The 26,350-nt window shown below is 45.4% G+C and overlaps 1 protein-coding gene across 1 annotated transcript in view; it reads left to right on the forward strand.

Annotated features, from left to right (window-relative positions):
• Positions 1–4,603: 4,603 nt before the first annotated feature.
• EIF2AK2 (eukaryotic translation initiation factor 2 alpha kinase 2) overlaps positions 4,604–26,350 on the forward strand; it is a 219,104-nt gene continuing 197,357 nt past the window's right edge. Inside the window, exons 1-2 of the mRNA XM_030196395.1 lie at positions 4,604–4,669; positions 16,448–16,540. Of these exons, the coding sequence (XP_030052255.1) occupies positions 16,538–16,540 (3 nt within the window). The 5' untranslated portion in view covers positions 4,604–4,669; positions 16,448–16,537. The remainder of the gene's footprint in view (positions 4,670–16,447; positions 16,541–26,350) is intronic.

A 26,350-nucleotide genomic window follows, 5' to 3' on the forward strand; every position in this document is an offset into this window, starting at 1 on the left:
ACTAATGCATTTAAATGTATGTGAATGTGGTCATATACTGCTGCTATGTGTTGTGCCAGGTCGGGAACAGCATAGAAGGGTTGGTTGAGAGGAGCAGGTGTCTAGTGGCACCCACTCTACCTCTCCAGCCGGACCATTCTGTTCCAGATTGCTTTCTTACCCAGCCCTTGGATACTAAAAAAAAGTTTCCCAGGTGGTCTAGTGGGCCCCCACCTGACCCTACCCAATCCCCACTTCCCCTAATATAAACAAAAAAAAATGCCTTGGTGGTCCCCTCCCCACATACACACACCCTCTCCCCCCCCCCCCCCGGTAGTCTAATAGTCCTCCAGTCACAAAAAGTCCCTTGTATAGTGGGCCCCCCACCCACCCTGTGACCCCAGGCTGAGGAACCCTGATTCTGTACCTCAAAACAAGGTAGGAGCGATGGTCACTTGCTTCTGCCTCAGTCTCTGTCATCTTCAAAATGGTAGCACCTGTCCTGTGCAGTGCATCCTGGGATCCACCGGGCTGGGCCAGAATATGATATAAAGGGTTGGGGGCCTCATCTTGGGTTCAAGGGGTGAGTGGGGAGCCCACTGGACATTTTTTGGGATGGTGGTGAGGGGGAGGACTACTAAATTACCAGGGAAGAGTGTGTATGTGTGGGCCACTGGACCACCAGTGCATCTTTTCTCTTTTTTTATATTAAGAGGGAGGTCATGTCTGGTTGGTTTGTGAGTTGGGTGCAGGAAGAGGTGTCAGATTGGGAGGTGGGGGTAAGAGATTGATGTATGCCACAGCATGCTTGTGTTGTTTTTGTTCTTTCTTTTGTTTTATGTCAACTTTTGTGTCAGTGCCTGTTTGTTTGTTTTTAAATAATTTTGCAGTAGTATTCGGGCTGTACTTTAAACTTTCTTCATGGGCCCCCCAGAGACAGGAGAGTTATTTTCAGCCTATTCCCATCACTTTTCCTTTCACCAGAATAGTCTTGTGGACCAATGCAGAAAGCTTTCGGGCTCATTTTCGAAAGAGAAGGATGCCCATCTTTCGACACAAATCGGAAAATGGATGTCCTTCTCACAGAAACGTCCAAATCGGTATAATCAAAAGCCGATTTTGAACATCCCCAACTGCACTCCATCGCAGGGACAGCCAAAGTTCAGGGGGGGGCGTGTCGGAGATGTAGCGAAGGCGGGACTTGGATGTGCCTAACACTTGGACGTCGTTGACCCATAATATAAAAAAAAAAGAAGGACGTCCCTGACGAGCACTTGGACTTTTTCACCTAGACATGTTTTTCTTATGACTAAGGCACAAAAAGGTGCCCGAAATGACCAGATGACCATCAAAGAGAATCGGGGATGACCTCCCAGTGGTCACTAACCCCCTGCCACCCTCAAAAAACATAATTAAAAGTCTTTTGTACCAGCCTCAGATGTCATACTCAGATCCGTGACAGCAGTATGCAGGTCCATGGAGTAGTTTTAGTGGGTGCAGTACACTTCAGACAAGCGGACCCAGCCCCATCCCCCCCCTACCTGTTACATTTGTGGAGGAAACAGCGAGCCCTACAAACCCCACAAGAAACCCACTGTACCCACATCTAGGTGCTCCCCCCCCGTTCACCCGTAAGGGTTATGGTAGTGGTGTACAGTTGTGGGTTTTGGGGGGCTCAGCACACAAGGTAAGGGAGCTATGTACCTGGGAGCAATTTAGGAAGTCCACCGCAGTACCCCCTAGGGTGCCCGGTTGGTGTCCTGGCATGTCAGGGGGACCAGTGCACTACAAATGCTGGCTCCTCCCATGACTAAATGGCTTGCATTTTCTGAGATGGACGTCCTTGGTTTCGATTATTGCTGAAAATCAGAAACGTCCATGTCTAGGGACGACCAAATCTAGGGATGACCAAATTTAAGGATTTGGACGTCCCTGACGGTATTTTCAAAATGAAAGATGGGCGTCCATCTTGTTTTGAAAATATGGGTTTCCCCACCCCTGGATCGGGACGTTTTGCGAGGATGTCCAAATCAAAACTTGGACATCCCTTTCGAAAATGCCCCTCCACATGTTAGAACTGTGTGCTGATGGCAGAGCACACATCCTTTAAAGTGAGCTTCCTGGAAAGGTTGACCACCTTTCTGCGGTAAGTAATGAGCATACAATTTACTACCACCTTAAAAAGTATGTGCTGTCAGAAGAAAAACAATGCCCACCACCACAGTAATCTGCAGCTCATTGGTAAAATTTCCCCTTTCCTGTCAGGTCATTTTCATTGCAATAAAGACCTTCTGCCAACCATCATCCAGTTTGCTGCTTTTTGTTCATTTCTTGTATTCTGCAGAGTGTGTTCTCCTTGGTTTGTTTCTTGCTTTTTCCTGTTAGTGCATGCGTAGGGAATGGCTCATGCAGTGGCAGGAATGGAGGACATTAAAAATAAAAATCCCTCGACATCCTGAGTAATTGGACCCCCTTCCCTCTCTTAAACCCAACTTGACCCCCCTCCCCTGATCTCACAAATAAGCCCTAGTAGTCTAGTGTGCTTCCCTTGTTGTGACCCTTCTGCCTCTGTCAAAAAAAGGAAATCTCTGGTAAGTCTGCTGCACTCCCTCCCCTCCCTAGACCCCTGCCACCCACCTCAATGAGTACACCTACTTGCTCCTGCCTCTGGTGTTTCTGTCATTCAAAATGGTGCCTTATTTTGTAGACACCCCTAGTGATGCATTGGAATACACTGCTAGGGTCAGGTGCCACCTTTTTGAATAACAGCACTGTCAGACGCAGGAACAAGTGGGCTTTCCCCTTGCCTTTTCACTCAGTGAGGTGAGTGGTGAGGGTTGGGAAGGGGTTCAGGGAGGGGATCCTCTAGACTACCAGGAATGCATTTATGTTGGGGAACAGGGGCTGCTAGACTACCAGGACTTATGGGGTCAGGTTGTGTTGAGTTGGGTCAGGAGGGGGAGGGGTTGTTAGACTACCAAGACTAAAGTTGTGATGTTGAGGGGGGAGGGGAGCAGTGATACAGATCCAAGCTTATGGGGTCAGGGAGGTGTGGTCAGTCCACTAGTCACCTGAGAAAAAGTATTACCCTCCTGACCCCACCCTCCACATGATGCAATCATCCCTCCCTATCCCAGCCTGGCCCCACCCCAACCCCTGTATGATCCCCCCCCCCCCCAATCAGTGTTGCCAGGTGGGCGGTTTTACTGCCCAATTGGGTGGTTTTCCGCGACCCGCCGCAGGAAATTTTTGCCCGCGGCGGGTTGCGGTTTTTTGGGCTTCTTTTTTTTCTTTTGGGCGGTTTTCAGGCGGTTTTTTTTTGCCGCGGGGGGTGGGGTTAGTGACGTTTTGGGCGGGGTTAGTGACATTCTGGGCGGGGCCGATGACGGTGGGGGCGGGGTTGATGGCGGGGGTGTCAGAGGCGGGGTTTGAGTTTGGGTGGGTTTTGGGCTGGATTTAGGCTGGTTTGGGTGGGAAAAAAATTTTCCACCTGGAAACCTTGCCCCCAATGTCTATCTTTCAAATCACAGGTGGTCAAGAGGTAGTTGCGGGGCAGAAGCATTCTTCTCTGCTATCCCACTAAGGACTAGATGTACAAAGGTCCCATTAAGGATCCGTCTGCGTTTCCAAATTGGTAAAAATTTACCAATTTAGAAACACAGAGGGATTCACAAAGAAAATCGTATGCAAATGCGCTGCTTGTTGCTTTTTGCGACCCAGCTCATTTGCATGTGATATGGGGGATGCAAGTCAGTGAGCTGAGCATGCGCAGAACAGTCAATCGCTATGTGTGGCTGCTCTACGCATGCTACAGACGGCTCCCATACAGAAAGCAGAAATTAGTTCATTATAATAACTTTGCATCCAGTTTTCGTTAGCTGCTACAGTGACAGGAAAATGGCTCGGAGAACCCTTTTGTGCGTGTCCCAGTTTACTACTAGTGCGCTAAACTAGCTAGAACTAGTTTAAAAACCAGTTGCTGGCTTGTTAAGTTTAGTGCATCTGGCCTAAATGTGGTTTAAGTCGTCAGGAGCCTTTCCCGCATGCTTAAGGGGGTCTTTTACTAAATATTATCATGTTACTTGCAGCAGGGTCCATAAGAATAAATTGTGTCTTTTGATGGATAACATTTGCTAATACATATTTTTTTTTACTCGCTCTGCTGAAGTATTACAAAGAAAATATTTTCTGGTTAGATACCTTATCCGCTTCTTTATTGAATGGATTTAATTAAGTTTGATACTTGATCTTTTTAGTTTCGTAATTTTTTTTTTTTTAATGAACATGCCCGGCTGGTTTAGCTGCCCTGCTACAGTAAGCAAAGCCACTAATTTTAATAATATAATTTTTTTTCTTACAAGCCTTTATTTCTATGCAGTTAAATGGACTAAGAAGGAAAGTACACTACTTTATCCCATGTAATAACGATAATTCCCATTGTTGTTATTAACAAACATTCTAGCTCAGCTGGCGTTTCACTTTCGATTCCGCCGGTTTTCTCCAGTCTGTTAAGCAACTGAACAGCCAGAGGCCGAAGAAGGAAAACGAAACTAACAGGATCCCAGTTCCTCGCTGTAAGATTGAAGAACTGGAACGTGCAACGTCGCGAGAGGGAGGTGTGGTGGGAGCAGAAGGAAGCGGGGGGCCCGGGGCCTAAGCTCAGCTGGCAGTGGCGGTTCTCAACGCACAGGTGAGAGTCTGCGCGACCCTTTTCTTCCTTTTTACAAAACGTTGTTTAAACGTTCCACTACTTATTTCCTCGTGGGTGCGTTTTGGTTTAGCTGTGTCACCGGCGGGAAGTTTTGTAGTTTAGGCTGTAAGGGCAGTGATAGGGAGAGAGAAGGTAATGCCACATGTTTTTGGAATGTTTTATTTATTTATTCATGCATACACGCGCTGCCACTTTAGAATTCCTGACAGCTGCAGTTTTTGCCTGTGAGTGACAGCATCAAGGGAATTCAAGAGTAAGTCTTTGTAGTTTGCTGTTCTTTCTACGTTTGTTTTAGTATGTCTTGGTTGTCCCGTAGTTTGAAGAATATGTCTACAGTTGCGCTGTGACTCGGCCTTAATTTTGCATTTATGGAACTGTCTGTACTGGGTTGTTTATATTCTCAAGAAGTTGATGTCCCGCCAATGGCTTCCAGGAATATCAATATCTGGAGATGTGATCTTGACAGGATTTTAATGTGGGGACAAGGCCAGGTCTGATAGGGGTGTGTACGCCACTGACACATCTTGTTTAAATATGTCACCGGATATGTGTGTGTGATGTTTTAGCAGAGTGCAAGTAGGTAGGTGGGTGGGGGGTAATACCAGCCAAGTACAAATATATTTCGAGAGTATTAGCAGAATACATGTGGGGTGGGGGTTATTACCAGCCAAGTACGTATTTGGAGAGTATTAGCAGAATATGTGTGTGTGTGGGGGGGATGTATTAGCAGAATACGTGTGTGTGTGTGGGGGGGATGTATTAGCAGAATACGTGTGTGTGTGTGGGGGGGATGTATTAGCAGAATACGTGTGTGTTGGGGAGGGGTGCGGTATACTAGCTGAATACAGATCTATTTGGGGGTATGTTAACTGAGGTGGTGGTGATGAAAACGGTAATGGAATTCAAACATGGGTGTGGTAAACACAAAGGAATTCTGTTTAGAAGGAATGGATCCATGGCGACCCTCAGGGGGAGGAATGCTGGCTTCGGCCTAACCCCTGATAAGCCTTTCCTCAGCTGAGAGGTGCCCAGCTCTACCACCGGCTGCCTTTCAGGTACTGTGGACGACTTGCAGCTCATCTGCATATCCTTACAGCCTTCTCTGGGGTGACACCCAGGTCCACTCCGATCCACTCAGGGCCTCCGCTCTAGGTGTCGCGCGCCTAACGGCGCAGGGTATTTTTCTCTTTACATCTAATCTTCTTCCCAGTTGCTAAAGTACCTCAGTCATTTATGGCCCCTATTCACATTCTCTTCCTAGCCCTGTCCCTTCCTAATCTTTTCCCTCACCCCTACCTCTCTCCGCTACAGGAACTCACTGCCCATCCATCGACTTCATCACCTCACCTTCTCTCCTACCCTCTTCCTCCCTCTTGGCTTTTAATCTCCGCCTCTTTCTTCCGTCCATTTTGCCTTCCCCATTCCACCTAAATACCTCTCGCCTTCGACGCCTTCGTGGCCACACCTCTCCTACTCTCCTCCGCTCTCTTTTACTCCTTCTCTTACTCTCAGCCGGTGACATCAATCTCAATCCTGGCCCCCCTCACCAACTATTATCCCAACTCTACAGATCTCACCGCGACCTCTCTAACCTCATCTCTGTTTCTCTACTCCCCTCCTCTTCTCTGCCCTTCTCTTGCGCCCTATGGAATGCCCGCTCTATCTGTAACAAACTCGCCTATATCCAGGACCTCTTTATCTCACGTCACCTCCATCTGCTCGCCATAACAGAAACCTGGCTCTGCCCTGATGACTCTGCTTCAGTTGCAGCCCTGTGCCATGGCGGTTATCTATTTTCACATACTCCTCGCCCTGCTGGCCGTGGGGGCGCCCCGGTGTTGGACTACTTCTCTCTCCCTCCTCCAGATTTCAACCCCTTCTTCCACCTCAATCTCACTGTTTTTCCTCCTTTAAAGTCCACTCTATCCGCCTTTTCTCTCCTCTGCCTCTTCGAATAGCGGTCATTTATCGTCCCCCTGATAAGTCCCTTTCATCCTTTCTCAGTGACTTTGACGCCTGGCTTGCCTTCTTCCATGATCCTTCCTCCCCCTTTCTCATCCTTGGTGACTTTAATATTCCTGCTAATGATCCTTCTAACTCTTATATTTCCAAGTTACTCGCTTTAACGTCCTCCTTTAATCTCCAACTATGCTCCACCTCCCCCACTCATCAAAATGGTCACTGTCTTGATCTCATCTTCTCCTCCAACTGTTCACCCTCTAGTTTCCTTGCCTCTGATCTTCCCTCCTCTGATCACCATCTTATAACTTTCACACTTAAATCTCCTCCCTCCCAGTCCCGTCCTATCTTATCTAATTTATCTAGGAATCTTCACGATATTGACCGTTCATCTCTATCCTCCCATGTTTCAAACCTCCTCTCTACTGTGGCACCATCCACGTCTGTCAACGAGGCTGTTTCTTCTTACAACAATACTCTATCCTCTGCCTTAGACACTCTTGCACCTTTGATGACCTGCCCTGTAAGGCGTACAAAACCCCAACCTTGGCTGACTTCTAATATCCGTTACCTACGTTCCTGTACCCGCTCTGCCGAACGCCTCTGGCGGAAATCTCGGGCCCTTGCTGATTTCTTACACTTTAAGTTCATGCTGACCTCCTTCCAATCTGCTCTTTTACGTGCCAAACAGGATTATTATATCCAACTGACCAACTCTCTTGGCTCTAATCCTCGACTTCTCTTCACCACATTGAACTCTCTCCTCAAGGTGCCCCCTCCCCCAACTCCCCCTTCATTATCTCCTCAGACCCTTGCTGAATTCTTTCACAACAAGGTTCAAAAGATAAACCTTGCTTTCTCTACCTCACCACCTCCCCCTCCACTAGTCCATTCCCCTCTCTCTCCTTCCCCTCATTCCCTTTCCTCCTTTCCTGAAGTTACTATTGAGGAAACTACACTTCTCCTTTCTTCCTCAAAATGTACCACCTGTTCCTCTGATCCCATTCCCACCCACCTTCTTAATGCCATCTCTCCTGCTCTTATTCCTTTTATCTGTCACATTCTCAACCTCTCACTTTCCACTGCGACTGTCCCTGCTGCCTTTAAACATGCTGTGGTCACACCTCTCCTTAAGAAGCCTTCACTGGACCCTACTTGTCCCTCTAATTACCGACCCATCTCCCTCCTTCCTTTTCTCTCCAAATTACTTGACCGTGCTGTTCACCGCCGCTGCCTTGATTTTCTCTCCTCACATGCTATTCTTGACCCACTACAATCTGGTTTTCGCCCTCTCCACTCAACTGAAACTGCGCTTACTAAAGTCTCCAATGACCTATTACTGGCTAAATCCAGAGGTCAATATTCCATCCTCATTCTTCTTGATCTTTCCGCTGCTTTTGACACTGTCGATCACAGCATACTTCTCGATACCCTGTCCTCACTTGGATTCCAGGGCTCTGTCCTTTCCTGGTTCTCTTCCTACCTCTCCCTCCGCACCTTTAGTGTTCACTCTGGTGGATCCTCTTCTACTTCTATCCCTCTGCCTGTCGGCGTACCTCAGGGTTCTGTTCTTGGTCCCCTCCTCTTTTCTATCTACACTTCTTCCCTTGGTTCATTAATCTCATCCAATGGCTTTTCCTACCATCTCTATGCTGATGACTCCCAAATCTACCTTTCTACCCCTGATATCTCACCTTGCATCCAAACCAAAGTTTCAGCGTGATTGTCTGACATTGCTGTCTGGATGTCTCAACGCCACCTGAAATTAAATATGTCCAAAACCGAGCTTCTCATTTCCCCCCCCAAACCCACCTCCCCGCTCCCCCCGTTTTCTATTTCTGTTGATGGCTCTCTCATTCTCCCTGTCTCCTCAGCTCGAAACCTTGGGGTCATCTTTGACTCTTCTCTCTCCTTCTCTGCTCATATCCAGCAGATTGCCAAGACCTGTCGTTTCTTTCTTTACAACATCCGTAAAATCCGCCCCTTTCTTTCCGAGCACTCTACCAAAACCCTCATCCACACCCTTGTCACCTCTTGTTTAGACTACTGCAATCTGCTTCTTGCTGGCCTCCCACTTAGTCACCTCTCCCCTCTCCAGTCGGTTCAAAACTCTGCTGCACGTCTCGTCTTCCGCCAGGGTCGCTTTACTCATACTACCCTTCTCCTCAAGACCCTTCACTGGCTCCCTATCTGTTTTCGCATCCTGTTCAAACTTCTTCTACTAACCTATAAATGTACTCACTCTGCTGCTCCCCAGTATCTCGCCACACTTGTCCTTCCCTACACCCCTTCCTGTGCACTCCGCTCCATGGATAAATCCTTCTTATCTGTTCCCTTCTCCACTACTGCCAACTCCAGACTTCGCGCCTTCTGTCTCGCTGCACCCTACACCTGGAATAAACTTCCTGAGCCCCTACGTCTTGCCCCATCCTTGGCCACCTTTAAATCTAGACTGAAAGCCCACCTCTTTAACATTGCTTTTGACTCGTAACCACTTGTAACCACTCGCCTCCACCTACCCTCCTCTCTTCCTTCCCGTTCACATTAATTGATTTGATTTGCTTACTTTATTTATTTTTTGTCTATTAGATTGTAAGCTCTTTGAGCTGGGACTGTCTTTCTTCTATGTTTGTGCAGCGCTGCGTACGCCTTGTAGCGCTATAGAAATGCTAAATAGTAGTAGTAGTAGGAATCTTAGCGGAGATTGGTAATTGGAGAGTAAAACCAATGCTGGGCGGACTTCTGTGGTCTGCGCCCTGATCGTGGCTGAATAGATATGGATGGGCTGGAGTGTAAATTTTAAGGGGCTTCAACGTTAGCTTCAGAACTTTTAGTACAGGAACAGTGTTGGGCAGACTTTTACGGTCTGTGCCCTGAGAAAGGCAGAGACAAATCAAACTCAAGTATACATATAAAGTAGCACATACCATGTAAAATGAGTTTATCTTGTTGGGCAGACTGGATGGACCGTTCAGGTCTTTATCTGCCGTCAATTATAATGTTAATATGATTGAGCTGGTTGTTTGTGGTATTCATATAGTTACATTCTTTTGTGATTTATTACTGGGATGAATACCATCCGATCCAGGAGATTTGCTACTCTTCAATTTGTAGAACTGCCCCATTACATCCTCCAGGTTTATAGAGAATTCATTCAGTTTCTCTGACTCGTCAGCTTTGAATACCATTTCTGGCACCGATATCTCACCCAAGTCTTGCTCGGTGAAGACCGAAGCAAAGAATTAATTTAATCTCTCCACTACGGCTTTGTCTTCCCTGATCGCCCCTTTTACTCCTCGGTCATCTAGCGGTCCAACCGATTCTTTTACTGGCTTTCTGCTTTTAATATACCTAAAAAAAAATTTTACTACGTTTTTGCCTCCAACGCAATTTTTCTTTTCGAAGTCCCTCTTAGCTTTCCTTATCAGCGCTTTACATTTCACTTGACACTCCTTATGCTGTTTCTTATTATCAGAAATTACCTCCTACCAATCTTCTTACCCTCCATGCTCTTCCCTTACCTCTTCTTCATCGTTCCACGTCCTTACCTATCCCTATCCTTTCTGTCATACCTCTTTTATCCCATTTACCCTTGTTCATTTGTCCTACCATATAATATACCTCCTTTGTTGATTCAGATACTACAGATTGTATTCTCTTGTTACTATGTAAGCCGCATTGAGCCTGCGATGAGCGGGAAAGCGTGAGATACAAATGTAATAAATAAATATTACAATTTCTATGCCACTTTTCCTGCCAATGCATAAAAAAGTGGTTTATAGGCTAGTATAAGGTATAAAAGATCATCTTTCTTCACTAGTATCATGGAGACAAACAAAGCACATCAATCAGTGATATGGTTCAAAACTTTATTTTCAGAGATTCGCGAATCTCTGAAAATAAAGTTTTGAACCATATCACTGATTGATCTGCTTTGTTTGTCTCCATGTTGGATTTTGCGGATCGTTTGCCATCTTGTTTCTTAGGACCATCTTTTTCACTAGTATCATTCCAGATATCGGATTTTAGGGGGATGATAGCAGTGGCGTTGCTAGGGGGGGGTGGCAGGGGAGCGGCTGCTCCCCCAAACGGACTTCCGCCGGCGACTATTTTTTTTACTGAACACGTTGCATTTAAAACACGCCGGCACCGACGGAGGTCTGCTCTCGCGCTGCTCTTGCTCCCCTCGCACCTTCAAACTGGCTCCGCTTCTGGATGATAGTGTCCTGTTCCCTTTGAGGTTATTGGTGTGTTATGTAGATTAGGGTTTTCCTACCAACCTATAGTATCGCCCTGTGCAACATGGGCCTAGCCACGGGTGGGTAATGGCTGGCATATGCCCCTCCAGTAGCCACATTTCTTTCTAGTTTTGGAAAAAAAAAAAAACTCCTCCCAAATGTTTGATTTACTGCTGCTACCTTAGAGTGACTGAAGTTTAATTGGCACTGCCTCAGCCCCTTCACAGGAAGGGTGTCCTGAGAGCCCGGAGAGACAGCCACACTGACTCTGCATTGGAAAGAAAGAAAGAAAGGAAAAAAAACAAGCAAAGCAGCTCTATTTTGTCTCCCTTCAGCAGCCTTCCCTTTTTCTTGGGTTCGCAGCTGGTTGGTTGTTTTTCCTTGCAGGGAGAGTCTCTGCATTTGGGGGGGCGGGGGAGGGGGAGCCGGTCTCTGCTAGGGCAGAGAGTCTGAGGTGCTTCAGTGTCAATTAAAAAAAAAAAAGTAATTTATGCAGCTTTTAGTCGACTTCGCGCTCTGCCGATTTGGCAGTTCTCTTTGAAATGCCGCGGGTTTCTCTTCTTGCTGTTGAGGAAGCTCTGACAGCTGCGGTTTCAGTTTCGGCGGGAAACACCGCCATTTTTAGAGAAAGTCCTGCCGAGGCAGAGCGGCCAGTTTCTTTCACGGTTGCATTGTTAGGAGTTTTTCTTCTCAGCCCTTATCTTCTCCAGTAGTACCGTCCGGAGGGATGAATTCCTTATTACTAATTATTTCTATAGTGTTACAGGATGTGTGCAGCGCTCTACATATTATAGGCAGGTATTTTTGTCCTGCTGAATTTGTTTGGCTGCTGTAGTAGCCTTATTATCCCTGCTCCCTCTGCTTTATTTTGTTCTACTGCTGAGGGTTTTATTTTTAACTCTGTGGGCTCCATGGTTCTCTGGGTCCTGGTGGGTGACCCTGTGTCTGATTCACACCCTGTTATCTTGGTAAAGACCCTGTTATGCCTTTTCTATGAGGTGATAATTGTTCGCAGATCAAAGAATTTTCTGGGAACGCTGAGTCCATGGTTTTGATTCAGAATAGTCTGCTATCTGGAGAAGTTCCTAGGCAGATTCCATATCTTCTAGCTGTTGATGCATGCCTGTTCTGGAAAATTCTTTCACTTCCCCTCCCACTAGACTCTCATGGATGTCAGTCTCTTGGACTCAGAACATAGAATACCACAAAAGGGGCAATTCTGTACCTTGGTGCTTCAGTTTAGGGTGAGCTTGGTGCTCAGCATGGCATATAGGCACATTTATGATAGGCTTACTAGTGCAAACCCACTCTCTTGCCAGTTCGTAGGTAAAAAATAAATCTCCTTTTCTCCTCTCTTTATACCATTTATATAACTTTATATGGATACCCGAGTTTGATTTGTCTTTGCCATTCTCAGGCCATGTCCATGGTCTCCCCGTGCTCCTCCCATATTTTGGCTTTTTTTTTTTTTTTTTTGGAAAATGACAGTTAAAGCACCTTTCACACGCTTGCATGTGGCACGCTCTAGGCAGAAGTCTATAGCGCTGGGACAAGGCCATAATTAGCGCTATTTCCATAACTGATATCACGGTTTTCCCTTTTCTTATGGATTTGCAATTCTTCTTCCTTTCTGCATGTCACTGACTTTCAAAGCCCTTTGGTTTCTCCACAGTATTCATAGAAACCAGCCAAGAGCTTTCTCTTGTAATGCTTAATCCTGTTGACACTCCCTTCTCACTAGTCTTTGCTTTCGTTAGTGATTCCAGCTTTGTTTTCTTCACTCTGCTGGTTTGGAGAAGACAGAAGCAAAGTGCATTTGAGTTTGCGACGAAGTTGCCAGATACTCTCCTGGAGTCTCGCTGTTATCCGTGTCTCAAAGTGGAAGCTGTCAGGGCTGTTTTCCACAAGCTTCTCATCCTTCAACGGTTGGCACAGTAACTCTGGTAGATATTGGAACAGGGCGCTACTCTGGTTACTTCGCCGTTCCGAAAAAGGAAGGGTCCTTTAGATCCCTTAGTTCTCAGGGTGGACAACTGAGCTCTCAAGATTTCCTCTTTTTTTTTTTTTAATGGAAAATCTTCATTCCATCATAATCATTCGGCATTCAGGGGAGTTTCCGGTCTTCCAGTCCCAATTCGTCCAAGCAGTTTCTGCTCTTTGCAGTCTTGTGCAAGCTTTTATCTGTCTCGAGATTTGCTTTCGGTCTCGCTATAGTTCCTCAACCTTTCTCCAACTTCATGGTAGTAGTGGCTGCAACTTTCAGGTTGGAGGGTATTCTAGTTCACCTTTACCTTGATGATTGGTTGGTTGTCGCTAAATCACTCCTGAAGAGGCTACAAGGTACTTCTCCACTTGCCCAGTTTTTTTCTTCTGTCCTCAGTTAAGTAGTAAACCCTGTTGAGAGTGGATTTGGAGCCCTCTCAGTACCTCCTTATCATTTCTGGATTGATCTGTTGGGACTAATGGAAAGAAAATGATCAGGTAAGGACTAATTTTATCTTAGTCACAAGGGTTTTCTGAACACCTTCACAATAATTTTATATGATTTGTTATGTCATTTTGTACCTACATAGTAGAAGTACCATAAGGGGATATAAACCAGGTCTTGTGTTGTCCAGCAGATTTCAAAGAAAGGGAATTTAACAGATAAGATCAAATTTCATTTTGCTCACATTAAATTTAATCTTTCATTTGAATGCCTATTCTCCTGAGATCCTCTTGCAGTTTCTTATAATCCTTTTTGTGTTTTGACAGCTTTGAATAATTGTGTTGTCTGCAATTTTGGTCACTTCATTTGTTCCTATTTTTAGATCATTGTGTTCAATTCTGGTCGCTGCATCTCAAAAAAGATATGGTGGAATTAGAAAAGGTACAGAGAAGGGCGATGAGAATGATAAAGGGGATGGGGATGACTTCCCGATGAGAAAAGGCTAAAGTGGCTAGGGCTCTTCAGCTTGGAGAAAAGGTGGCTGAGAGGAGATATGATAGATGTCTTATAAAATAATGAGTGGAGTTGAACAGGTAGATGTGAAGCGTCTGTTTACGCTTTCCAAAAATACTAGGACTAGGGGGCATGCGATGAAGTTACAATGTAGTAAATTTAAAACGAAAAAATGTTTCTTCACTCAACGTGTAATTAAACTCTGGAATTCGTTGCCAGAGAATGTGGTAAAGGCAGTTAGCTTAGCGGAGTTTAAAAAAGGTTTGGATGGCTTCCTAAAGGAAAAGTCCATAGACCATTATTAAATGGACTTGGGGAAAATCCACTATTTCTGGGATAAGCAGTATAAAATGTATGTCCTTCTCTATCAATTGCCTATATGTTCTACTTGTATTTCATGTATTTGTTTTATATTGTACACTGCTTTGATGGTCTGAACCTAAGTGGTTTATCAAATAAACCTAACCTTGATGTGTAAAAGTGGACATGGGAAGAGCCCCTCCATATACACTTTTCGATCTATGCTGCTTGTACAAATGCGCCTAGAGCATCAAGGTTTTTTTTCTTTAGAGTCCCAAAGAGGCTGTCAGTTTCAGGAAGCATGGGAGCCATTGTGGTTAAATTTGCCAGTCCGAGCCTGCAGTCATTTATTAAACTGTTAACAGCTAAATTCTGGCAAAATGCACAGATGTGGGGGGTACGTGTGTGCAGGTTTTGGGGGGGGGGGGGGGTTGGGGGTGGGGAAGGGGTTTTCTGTAATGGTTTAGTATTTGATCATACTATTGTTCTTGTTTTGCTGTTGTATTGAAATCAATAAAACAGATTGAAACATAAATGTGGGCATGGTAATGGTGGGGGGAAGTTGATATGTGTGTGTGGGTTTCATAAATGTATTAAAAAGGTGTGTAAAATTGGGTGTATATGTGGATGTGTATGGAGGGAGTACGTCTGTGTGAAAGAATGCATGCTGTGTGGGTATGGGAAGCATGTAGATGTTTTTGTGTGAGGTGCATGAGCATCATTCTAGGAATATGTCTGACAATTGAGAATATCAGGCTTATTTTCTAAAGAGAAGGGTGCCTATCTTTCGACACAAATCGGGAGATGGGCGTCCTTCTCCCAGGGTTGGCCAAATCGGCATAATCGAAAGTCGATTTTGGGCGTCCTCAACTGCTTTCTGTAGCGGGGACAACCAAAGTTCACAGGGGCATGTCGGAAGCGTAGCGAAGGTGGGACTGGGACGTGCCTAACATATGGGCATCCTTGACCGATAATGGAAAAAAGAAGGGCGTCCCTGATGAGCACTTGGGCGGCTTTACTTGGTCCATTTTTTGTTACGACTAAGCCTCAAAAAGGTGCCCAAACTGACCAGATGAACACCGGAGGGAATTGGGGATGACCTGCCCTTACTCCCCCAGTGATCACCAACCCCCTCCCACTCTAAAAACATTTTTTAAAATATTTTTTGCCAGCCTCAAATGTCATACCCAGCTCCATGGCAGCAGTATGCAGGTCCCTGGAGCAGTTTTAGTGGATGCAGTGCACTTCAGGCAGGCGGACCCAGGCCCATCCCCCCCTACCTGGTACACTTGTGGTGGTAAATGTGAGCCCTTTAAAACCCACCAGAAACCCACTGTACCCACATGTAGGTGCCCCCTTCACCCCTTAGGGCTATGGTAGTGGTGTACAGTTGTGGGGAGCGGGTTTTGGGGGGGCTCAGCACACAAGGGAGATATGCACTTGGGAGCAATTTGTGAAGTCCACTGCAGTGACCCTAGGGTGCCCAGTTGATGTCCTGGCATGTCAGGGGGACCAGTGCACTACAAATGTTGACTCCTCCCACAACCAAAGGGCTTGGATTTGGTCGTTTCTCATATGGGCGTCCTCGGTTTCCATTATCGCTGAAAATCATGGACGACCATCTCTAAGGTCAACCTAAGTGTTGAGATTTGGGCATCCCTGACCGTATTATCGAAACGAAAGATGGATGCCCATCTTGCTTCAATAATATGGGTTTCCCTGCCCCTTCGCTAGGATGTCCTGCGAGGATGTCCTCAGGAAAACCTGGGCGCTCCTTTCGATTATGCCCCTCCACATGTACCCAATTAGCAAATAATTGATGTCTAATTTTGTAAAATGAAAGTGGTTTTAGCCTTTTTTTTTAAATTTTTTAATTAAGTGGTGGCATTGTGTGAACAAACAGAGTTGGTGTAGGAGTTTTGGGGAAAGGAGTGTATGTGACCTGCCTTTTATATTAATAAGGGAAGAGGGTGCCAGTGTATGGGTTGCAGGGGAGCACCAGAAAACCTTGCACCGGCCTTGCGTCTGGAAGCAAGTAGGGGGGAGCCAAGAGGAAAAAGAAAACAGAGTGTGGTCAGTTTAGCATCATCCTGCTATTTAGTATTCCTTTGGTAAGAGCTTTGCTATACTGTTTACACCATATATCTTCAAGTTTTTGCACACAATAATGACATTTCTACTGGACACATGCTAAATTTTGTAGCTAGGTTGATGCACACAGCTGAACACCTAGGAAATCAACTAAATGATGAGAGAATTACTGAACCAAGTTTAACATTTTGAGTGCTTTTATTATCTTAATATTTTTGTTCACTTTAGGTTTATTTCTGGAATTGTGAATTACAAGCTGCAGACTAAGCTACTAATACGTTGGAAACGTGTGCAATACAGCATACTACTCCTGGAAGGATGGTGAGTGAACTGCACCTAATGTAAAAGTCTAACTAGTTAAATACAATAGTTTCACTATTGTTTTATAGTGGACATATGCCTTCAGAATCAGAAGTGTGTGGATGCTCTTCCTGAAATATCTTTCCTACAAATATAAAATGTTTTTAAGCCAAGCAAATCCATAAAGATTTTGCCTTAAAAATAAACCGGCTGATATTAAGCCAGTGGCAGACTGCATTTTTTGTCCGCTGCTGGTTTTAAAACCAGAAATTCAATACTGGGCCTCATGGCTTTGGCATTGAATTTCCCTTTTTTTTTTTTTTAAACCTGTCTAGCGCATGACTGATTAACTTAATAATCAGACTTAACTGGCCGTGGGTTAAGCGCATAAAGAGAGGACAGCCATTAGTGCGGTCCTATTTATGCGCTAAACCTCACCGTTTATATCGGGACCTAACTGCCCCCAACGTAGCTGACTTTAAGTTTGTTGCTTAACTGGTTATTTTGAGCAAGGTGACTAGTTAAGTTCCACTGTAAATGACTGGATAGCTGTGACCAAACGAATTAACCAGTTGGCAGCTGTTTCTGGCTGGTTAACTTGCTTTGAATATTGGCCTTAAAATGTTTTAATTCTATTTACGGTATTTGCAAGTGACTCATTAGAAACGTAACAGATGATAAACACTATCATATCATGGATCATTGTTAAAGTCACTTTGACATCTAATATAATAAAACGCACCGTGAACGTTCTAATGACGACAACGTTCTGAAGTCACTCAAACATTTCTTAGGGTTCGTGGCGTTCGTGGTGTGAAGCCAGCCAGGCTGCCAACCGTCTCTGCCCCGCCCTCGCGTCAAACGTCATGACGTCCAGGGCAAACGTCATGACGTTGACGGCGCAAAAAAAAAACAAAAAACCAAAACGCAGCGTCAGGGAAGGAGGCGGCGCTCCCGACGTCTCTAGCCTTCCCTTCGCTGTGTTCCGCCTTCTTCTGACGTCAAGGATGACGTCAGAAGAAGGCGGAACACAACGAAGGGAAGGCTAGACGTCGGGAGCGCCGCCTCCTTCCCTGACGCTGCGCTGCCGGAACAGCCGCCACGGAGGTAAATTAAAAAAAAAAAAAAGGGATGTAGGGGGAAGAGAAGAGGGTGGGCAGTTGAACAATGGGAGCGGGAGGGCAGAGGAGAAACGACAGCAAGGATGCGAAGGGGGGGGGGGAAGAAGGGGGCGGGACATGCTGGGACATGGGAGACAGAAGAGCATGGATGCGAAGGGGGGTCATGGAAGGGAGAGAGGGGAATTGCTGGAAAAGGATGAATGGAGGGGGCAGGGGACAGAGAAGCATGGATGGGCATGGATTGAGATGGCAGGGCTCAGGGAGAGAGGGGAATTGCTGGAAAAGGATGAATGGAGGGGGCAGGGGACAGAGAAGCATGGATGGGCATGGATTGAGATGGCAGGGCTCAGGGTGAGAGGGGAATTGCTGGAAAAGGATGAATGGAGGGGGCAGGGGACAGAGAAGCATGGATGGGCATGGATTGAGATGGCAGGGCTCAGGGTGAGAGGGGAATTGCTGGAAAAGGATGAATGGAGGGGGCAGGGGACAGAGAAGCATGGATGGGCATGGATTGAGATGGCAGGGCTCAGGGAGAGAGGGGAATTGCTGGAAAAGGATGAATGGAGGGGGCAGGGGACAGAGAAGCATGGATTGAGATGGCAGGGCTCAGGGAAAGAGAGGAATTGCTGGAAAAGGATGAATGGAGGGGGCAGGGGACAGAGAAGCATGGATGGGCATGGATTGAGATGGCAGGGCTCAGGGTGAGAGGGGAATTACTGTAAAAAGGATGAATGGAGGGGACAGAGAAGCATGGATGGGCATGGATTGAGATGGCAGGGCTCAGGGAGAGAGGGGAATTGCTGGAAAAGGATGAATGGAGGGGGCAGGGGACAGAGAAGCATGGATGGGCATGGATTGAGATGGCAGGGCTCAGGGAGAGAGGAAAATTGCTGGAAAAGGATGAATGGAGGGGGCAGGGGACAGATGGGCATGGATTGGGAGGGCAAGGCTCACACTCTCTCTCTCATATACAATGTCTTTCTGACTCTCACTCTCACACACTCTGTCTCACAATGTATCACATTCACTCTCTATGTGCCACACAGTCCCTCACACACTCGCTTGGTCTCATACACTCACTCTCACAGAGAATCTGTGTCTCACACACACTCTCTCTCGCACACACACACACACTCTCACACTGTCTCACATACACACTTGCACACACTCTCATTCTCACACACACACTCTCACAAACACACTCACACCCAGACTCACTCTCTCTCTCACACACACACACTTTCACTCTGACTCTCACACAGTCACTCTCACATACACTCTCCCAAACATACACACTCCGAGGAAAACCTTGCTAGCGCCCGTTTCATTTGTGTCAGAAACGGGCCTTTTTTACTAGTTGTTTTATAATGTGTTGAATCCATTAAAATGTTTTCTTACATGGTCAGATACTATTTACCGGTAAATTGAGGGTAAGGAAGAATGTAGGGGTGCCGAGGAACATCCAGAGAAATCCGTATTGCTTCTCTTTGTCTCTGTTTCTGTAAGCTTAGTGGTGCTTCCTGCCTCTCCTCTTCCCTCTAAGGGGCTCTATGGAAAAGGAAGAGAAGAGGACTTAAAAGGAAAGAAACATTTTTCATTCTTTTTTTTTTTTTGTCAAAGGTACTGCAGATAACAGGCAGTGGACAAGATTTGTTCAGCTGGGAGCTGCCATTTGAGGGTTATTCACGGCTTCTCTCATCTGAGTCCGGGAGCAAAAACTGTTGCTGAGTGCTTTGAGTACCAGGGTGTTCCATTTTATTGTACTAGTATGCACAAGGTGACAGGTGGTTTCAGCAGACCGAAAGTGAAACTAATTTTTTACCGGTAGCCATTTTCTCTTAATTGATGTTGTCTGAATGGATTAAATGGTGTTCCCTTTTTGGGTGGCCGCTGCAGCACGTCAACCAGTGCTGTTCATGTTCATGCGAAGAAATGCAAAGTGATGCACTTAGGGAGTAGAAATCCACGGGAGACGTATGTGTTAGGCGGGGAGAGTCTGATAGGTACGGATGGGGAGAGGGATCTTGGGGTGATAGTATCTGAGGATTTGAAGGCGACGAAACAGTGTGACAAGGCGGTGGCCGTAGCTAGAAGGTTGTTAGGCTGTATAGAGAGAGGTGTGACCAGCAGAAGAAAAGGGGTGTTGATGCCCCTGTATAAGTCGTTGGTGAGGCCCCACCTGGAGTATTCTGTTCAGTTTTGGAGGCCGTATCTTGTTAAGGATGTAAAAAGAATTGAAGCGGTGCAAGGAAAAGCTATGAGAATGGTATGGAATTTGCGTTACAAGACGTATGAGGAGAGACTTGCAGACCTGAACATGTATACTCTGGAGGAAAGGAGAAACAGGGGTGATATGATACAGACGTTCAAATATTTGAAAGGTATTAATCTGCAAACGAACCTTTTCCGGAGATGCGAAGGCGGTAGAACGAGAGGACATGAAATGAGATTGAAGGGGGGCAGACTCAAGAAAAATGTCAGGAAGTATTTTTTCACGGAGAGAGTAGTGGATGCTTGGAATGCCCTCCCGTGGGAGGTGGTGGAAACGAAAACAGTAACGGAATTCAAAAATGCGTGGGATAAACATAAAGGAATCCTGTTCAGAAGGAATGGATCCTAAAGAGCTTAGACGAGATTGGGTGGCAGAACCGGTGGCGGGAGGCGGGGATGGTGCTGGGCAGACTTATACGGTCTGTGCCAGAACCGGTGGTGGGAGGCGGGGATAGTGCTGGGCAGGCTTATACGGTCTGTGCCCTGAAAAGGACAGGTACAAATCAAGGTAAGGTATACACAAAAAGTAGCACATGTGAGTTTATCTTGTTGGGCAGACTGGATGGACCTTGCAGGTCTTTTTCTGCCGTCATCTACTATGTTACTTTGTTAAATTGGTTGCTCAGTCTATATTGACAAGATTGTAGTTCAGCAGGAAACCACTTCAAGTCCCTGTGCTTTTTCCAGAGGTAGGGAGTAGCACTGCTCCCTCTCATAGCCTTGATTCTCCGGTGGAAATAGCATCCATTTTATTTCAGTCTAGTTTTCCTCGGAAGGCTGAAGTTTGTCATGAGCTTTTAATGGAACAGGATGTTTTGAATCCTCTGGAGGGTCCTTCTGGTGTCACTCTGAGGAACTTGGGTTCCATGGGAGCAGTAGAAACTTCTCTCCAGAATTTATCTGTCGTCTTTACAGAGCACGGGGATGCCTTCTGTGGTAAAAGATTCAAAGGAACCCACCTCTTCCAAAAAGAAAATCCCCCCCAAAATAGACTAGACCCAAGACAATACCTGAGACTCCCATTCTATTGGTTCTGCAGGAGGATCAGTTTGTTTATGTACCTCTAGTGTACTTTCTAAATCATTTTTTTGAGCCTTTAGAAGATGGTGAAATTACATGGGGTAATAGGGATCATTTCACTGTGATAATGCTTTTTTGGAGGAAAGAGTCTGCTAACATTGTCGCTCAGTCTTTTGAACTTCGAGTATTTCTGAAACCCCTGTTCAGTCTGTCCTACTGGAGATGCTATTTTGAAGGGTATTAAGTACATAAGTATTGCCACACTGGGACAGACCAAAGGTGTTTCCAACAGTGACCAATCCAGGTCACAAATACCTGCGCTCAGTACATTTTATGATGCTTATCCCAGAAGTAAGCAGTGAATTTTCCCAAGTCAATTTAATAATGTTCTATGAACTTTTCCTTTAGGAAGCCGTACAGACCATTTAAAAACCCCGCTAAGCTAACCGCCTTTACCACATTCTCTGGCAACGAATTCCAGAGTTTAATTACATGTTGAGTGAAGAAATATTTTCTCCGATTCGTATTAAATTTACTACTTTGTAGCTTCATCGCATGCCCCGTAGTCCTAGTATTTTTGGAAAGAGTAAACAAACGATTCACGTCTACCCGTTCCACTCCACACATTATTTTATAGACCTCACCTCACCCGTCTCTTCTCAAAGCTGAAGAGCCCTAGCCGCTTTAGCCTTTCCTCATAGGAAAGTCATCCCATCCCCTTTATCATTTTCATCGCCCTTCTCTGTACCTTTTCTAATTCCACTATATCTTTTTTTGAGATGCGGCGACCAGAACTTGAACACAATATTCGAGGTGCGGTTGCACCATTGACAGATACAAAGGCATTATAAAGTCCTCACTTCTGTTCTCCATTCCTTTCCTAATAATACCTAACATTCTATTTGCTTTCTTAGCCGCAGCAGCACACTGAGCAGAGATTTCAATGTACCATTAACAACAACACCGAGATCCCTTTCTTGGTCGGTGACTCCTAACGTGGAACCTTGCATTACACAGCTATAGTTCGGGTTCCTCTTTCCCACATGCATCACTTTGCACTTGCTCACATTAAACGTCACAAGCCATTTAGACGCCCAGTCTCCCAGTCTCATAAGGTCCTCTTGAAAATTTTCACAATCCTCTCGCGATTTAACAGCTTTGAATAGCTTTGTGTTGTCAGCAAATTTAATTACCTCACTAGTTACTCCCATCTCTAAATCATTTATAAATATGTTAAAAAAGCTGCGGTCCCAGCACAGACCCTGAGGAACCCCACTATCTACCCTTCTCCATTGAGAATACTGACCATTTAACCCTACTCTCTGTTTTCTATCCTTTAACCAGTTTTTAATCCACAATAGGACACTACCTCCTATCCCATGACGCTCCAGTTTCCTCTGGAGTCTTTCATGAGGTACTTTATCAAATGCCTTTTGAAAATCCAGATACACAGTGAGGGGCATAATTGAACGAAAACGTCTATCTCCATGGGCGTTTATCTCCGAGAACGGGTCCGTGAAGGGGCGGACCGAACCGTATTTTCGAAAAAAATAGACGTCCACGTTTTATTCGACAATTTGTGAGCTGGGCGTTTTTGTTTTTCAGCGATAATGGAAAATGAAAGCGCCCAGCTCAAAAACGAATAAATCCAAGGCATTTGTTCGTGGGAGGGGCCAGGATTCGTAGTGCATGTCCCCCCTCACATGCCAGGACATCAACCGGGCACCCTAGGGGGCACTTTTACAAAAAAAAAAAAAAAAAGGTAAAACAGCTCCCAGGTGCATAGCACCCTTCCCTTGTGTATTGAGTCCCCCAAATCCCCCTCAAAACCCACTGCCCACAAGTCTACACCATTACTATAGCCCTAAGGGGTGAAGGGGGGCACCTACATGTGGGTACAGTGGATTTGGGGGGTTGGACGACTAATAAGCATTAAGCAGCACAATTGTAACAGGTAGGGGAGGGATGGGCCTGGGTCCGCCTGCCTGAAGTCCACTGCACCCCCTAATAACTGCTCCAGTGACCTGCATACTGCTGCCAGGGAGGTGGGTATGACATTTGAGGGTGAAAATGAACAGTTGTGAAACGGCATATTTTGTGGTGGGAGGGGGTTTGTGACCACTGGGGGAGTCAGGGGAGGTCATCCTCGATTCCCTCCAGTGGTTATCTGGTCATTTAGGGCACTTTTTGGGGCCTTAGTCGTGGAAAAACAGGGTCCAGGAAAAGTGCCCTAAATTCTCGCTAAAAACGCATATTTTTTTTCCATTATCGGCGAAAGGCGCCCATCTCTGATCGTCCGATAACCACGCCCCCGTTCCGCCTTCACCACGCCTTCGACACGCCCCCGTCAACTTTGTACGCTTCCGCGATGGAGTGCAGTTGAAAACGTCCAAGTTCGACTTTCGATTATACCACGTTATTCGTTTTTGGGAGATAAATGCCTATCTCCCGATTTAGGTCGCAATATAGGCGTTTTTGTCTTTCGATTATAAGCAGGAGTATCAACAGGCTCTCCTTTATCCACATGTTTGTTCACCCTTTCAAAGAAATGTAATAGATTGGTGAGGCAAGATTTTCCTTCACTAAATCCATGTTGACTTTGTCTCATCAATCCATGCTTTTTAATATGGTCTGTAATTTTGTTCTTTATAATAGTCTCTACCATTTTGCCTGGAACCGACGTCAGGCTCACCAGTCTATAATTTCCCGGATCCCCTCTGGAACCTTTTTTAAATATCGGCGTTACATGAGCTACCCTCCAATCTTCCAGTACCACGTTCGATTTTAAAGATAATTTACATATTACTAACAATAGTTCCGCCAGTTCATTTTTTAATTGTATCTACTCTGGGATGCATACCATGCGGTTCAGGACATTTGCTACTCTTCAGTTTGTCAAATTGCCCCATTACATCCTCTAGGTTTATAGAGATTTCATTCAGTTTCTCTGACTCGTCAGCTTTGAATACCGTTTCTGGCACCGGTATCACTCCCAAATCTTCCTCGGTGAAGACCGAAGTAAAGAATTAATTTAATCTCTCTGCTATGGCTTTGTCTTCCCTGATCGCCCCTTTTACCTCTCCGCCATCTAGTGGTCCAACCGATTCTTTTGCTGGCTTCTTGCTTTTAATATACCTAAAAAAATTCTTACTATGTGTGTTTGCCTCTAACACAATCTTTTTTTCAAAGTCTCTCTTTGCTTTCCTTATCAGTGCTTTGCATTTGACTTGACATTCCTTATACTGTCTAATAGCTTCCTTCACCTCATTTTTTAACCATGCCAGCTGTTGTTTGGTCTTCCTCCCTCCTTTTTTAATACACAGAATATATTTGGCCTGGGCTTCCAGGATGATATTTTTGAACAGCATCCATGCCTGATGTAAAATTTTGACCCTTGCAGCCGCTCCACTAAGTTTTTTTTTTTCACTGTTCTTCTCATTTTATCATAGTCTCCTTTTTGAAAGTTAAATGCTAAAGTATTGGATATCCTGTGTATACTTACTCCAAAGCTAATATCAAATCTGATCACATTATGATCACTGTTATCAAGCAGCCTCTGCACCATTACCTCCCGCACCAGATCATGCGCTCCACTAAAGACTAGGTCTAGAATTTTTCCTTCTCTCGTCGGCTCCTGTACCAGCTGCTCCATAAAGCAATCCTTGATTTCGTCAAGGAATTTTACCTCCCTAGCATGCCCCGATGTTACATTTACCCAGTCAATAATAATTGAAATCATACATTATTATTGTGCTGCCCAGTTTGTTAGCATCCCTAATTTCCAATAACATTTCTACATCAGTCTGTTCATCCTGTCCAGGCAGACAGTAGTACACTCCTTTCACTATCCTTTTCCCCTTTACACATGGAATTTCAATCCACAGGAATTCCAAGATGTGTTTTGTTTCTTGTAGAATTTTCAATCTATTTGATTCAAGGCCTTCTTTAACATAAAATGTTAACCCTCCACCAATTTGATCCACCCTATCACTACGATATAATTTGTACCCCGGTATGACAGTGTCCCACTGGTTATCCTCCTTCCACCAGGTCTCAGAGATTCCTATTGTATCTAATTTTTTATTTAGTGAAATATATCCAACTCTCCCATCTTATTTTGTAGACTTCTGGCATTTGCATATAGACATTTCAAACTATTTACATCATTCTCAGTACTTGACTGTATCAAATTGCAATCTTTCGTCTGATTTTTATTTTTATTTAAGGACACCTGATCTACTAAGGTCTCTTTTGCAACCTTACTATCTTCCCTGTTTTGGTGTTATCTTTAAAAGATACCTTATTCCGAACCATGCGCTTTTGAGCTACCGTCGGCCTTCCCCAGTCTCTAGTTTAAAAACTGCTCTATCTCCTTTTTAAACACCGATGACAGCTGCCTGGTCCCACCCTGATTAAGGTGGAGCCCATCCTTTCGGAATAGGCTCCCCCTACCCCAGAATGTTGCCCAGTTCCTAACAAATTTAAAACCCTCCTCCCTGCACCATCGTCTCATCCACGCATTGAGACTCTGGAACTCTGCTTGTCTCTTGGGCCCTGCATGTGAAATGGGTAGCACTTCAGAAAACATTACCCTAGAGGTTCTGAATTTGAGCTTTCTACCTAAGAGCCTAAATTTGGCTTCCAGAACCTCTCTCCCACATTTTCCTATGTCATTGGTACCCACATGTACCAAGACAGCCAACTCCTCCCCAGCACTATCTAAAATCCTATCTAGGTGACGCGTGAGGTCCACCACCTTCGCACCAGGCAGGCAAGTCACCAGTTGATCTTCACGTCCACCAGCCACCCAGCTATCTACATACTTAATAATCTAATCACCCACTGCAATAGCTGTCCTAACCCTTCCCACCTGGGTAGTAGCTCCTGGAAACACATCCTCGGTGTGAGAGGATATTGCATTCTCTGGTGTGCTGATCCTGTCTACAGGATTAGTTCCAGCCTCACCAAGGTGATGCTGTCCTTTTAGGAGGCCTCCCTCCTCCATGGCAGCACTGGGGCTGCCAGATTGGAGATGGGACTTTTCTACGTCCCTGTAGGCCTCCTCTATGTACCTCTCTGTCTCCCTCAGCTCCTCCAAGTCTGCTGCTATAGCCTCAAGAGAATGGACTCATTCTCTGAGAGCTAGGAGCTCATTGTATTGAGCACACATATATGACATCTCACCAAATGGGAAATAATCATACATGTGACACTCAATGCAGTAGACTTCCCAAAGCTTTTCCTGTTCATCAGGGTATTCATGCCATAATTTTGGTGGAGTGGAATGCTCCAGATGCTCATCTCAGGGTTCGAAGAGCTATGGGTAAGCGCTATCCCCTTGTGTCTGAAGAGAATGACAAATTAAAGCAACCAAAGTTGGATGCCTTAGTAACTGCAGTTACAAAGAAGACTACCATTT

This window comes from Microcaecilia unicolor, chromosome 3 (genome assembly GCF_901765095.1).
Source record: "Microcaecilia unicolor chromosome 3, aMicUni1.1, whole genome shotgun sequence".
NCBI classification, from domain to species: Eukaryota; Metazoa; Chordata; class Amphibia; order Gymnophiona; family Siphonopidae; genus Microcaecilia; species Microcaecilia unicolor.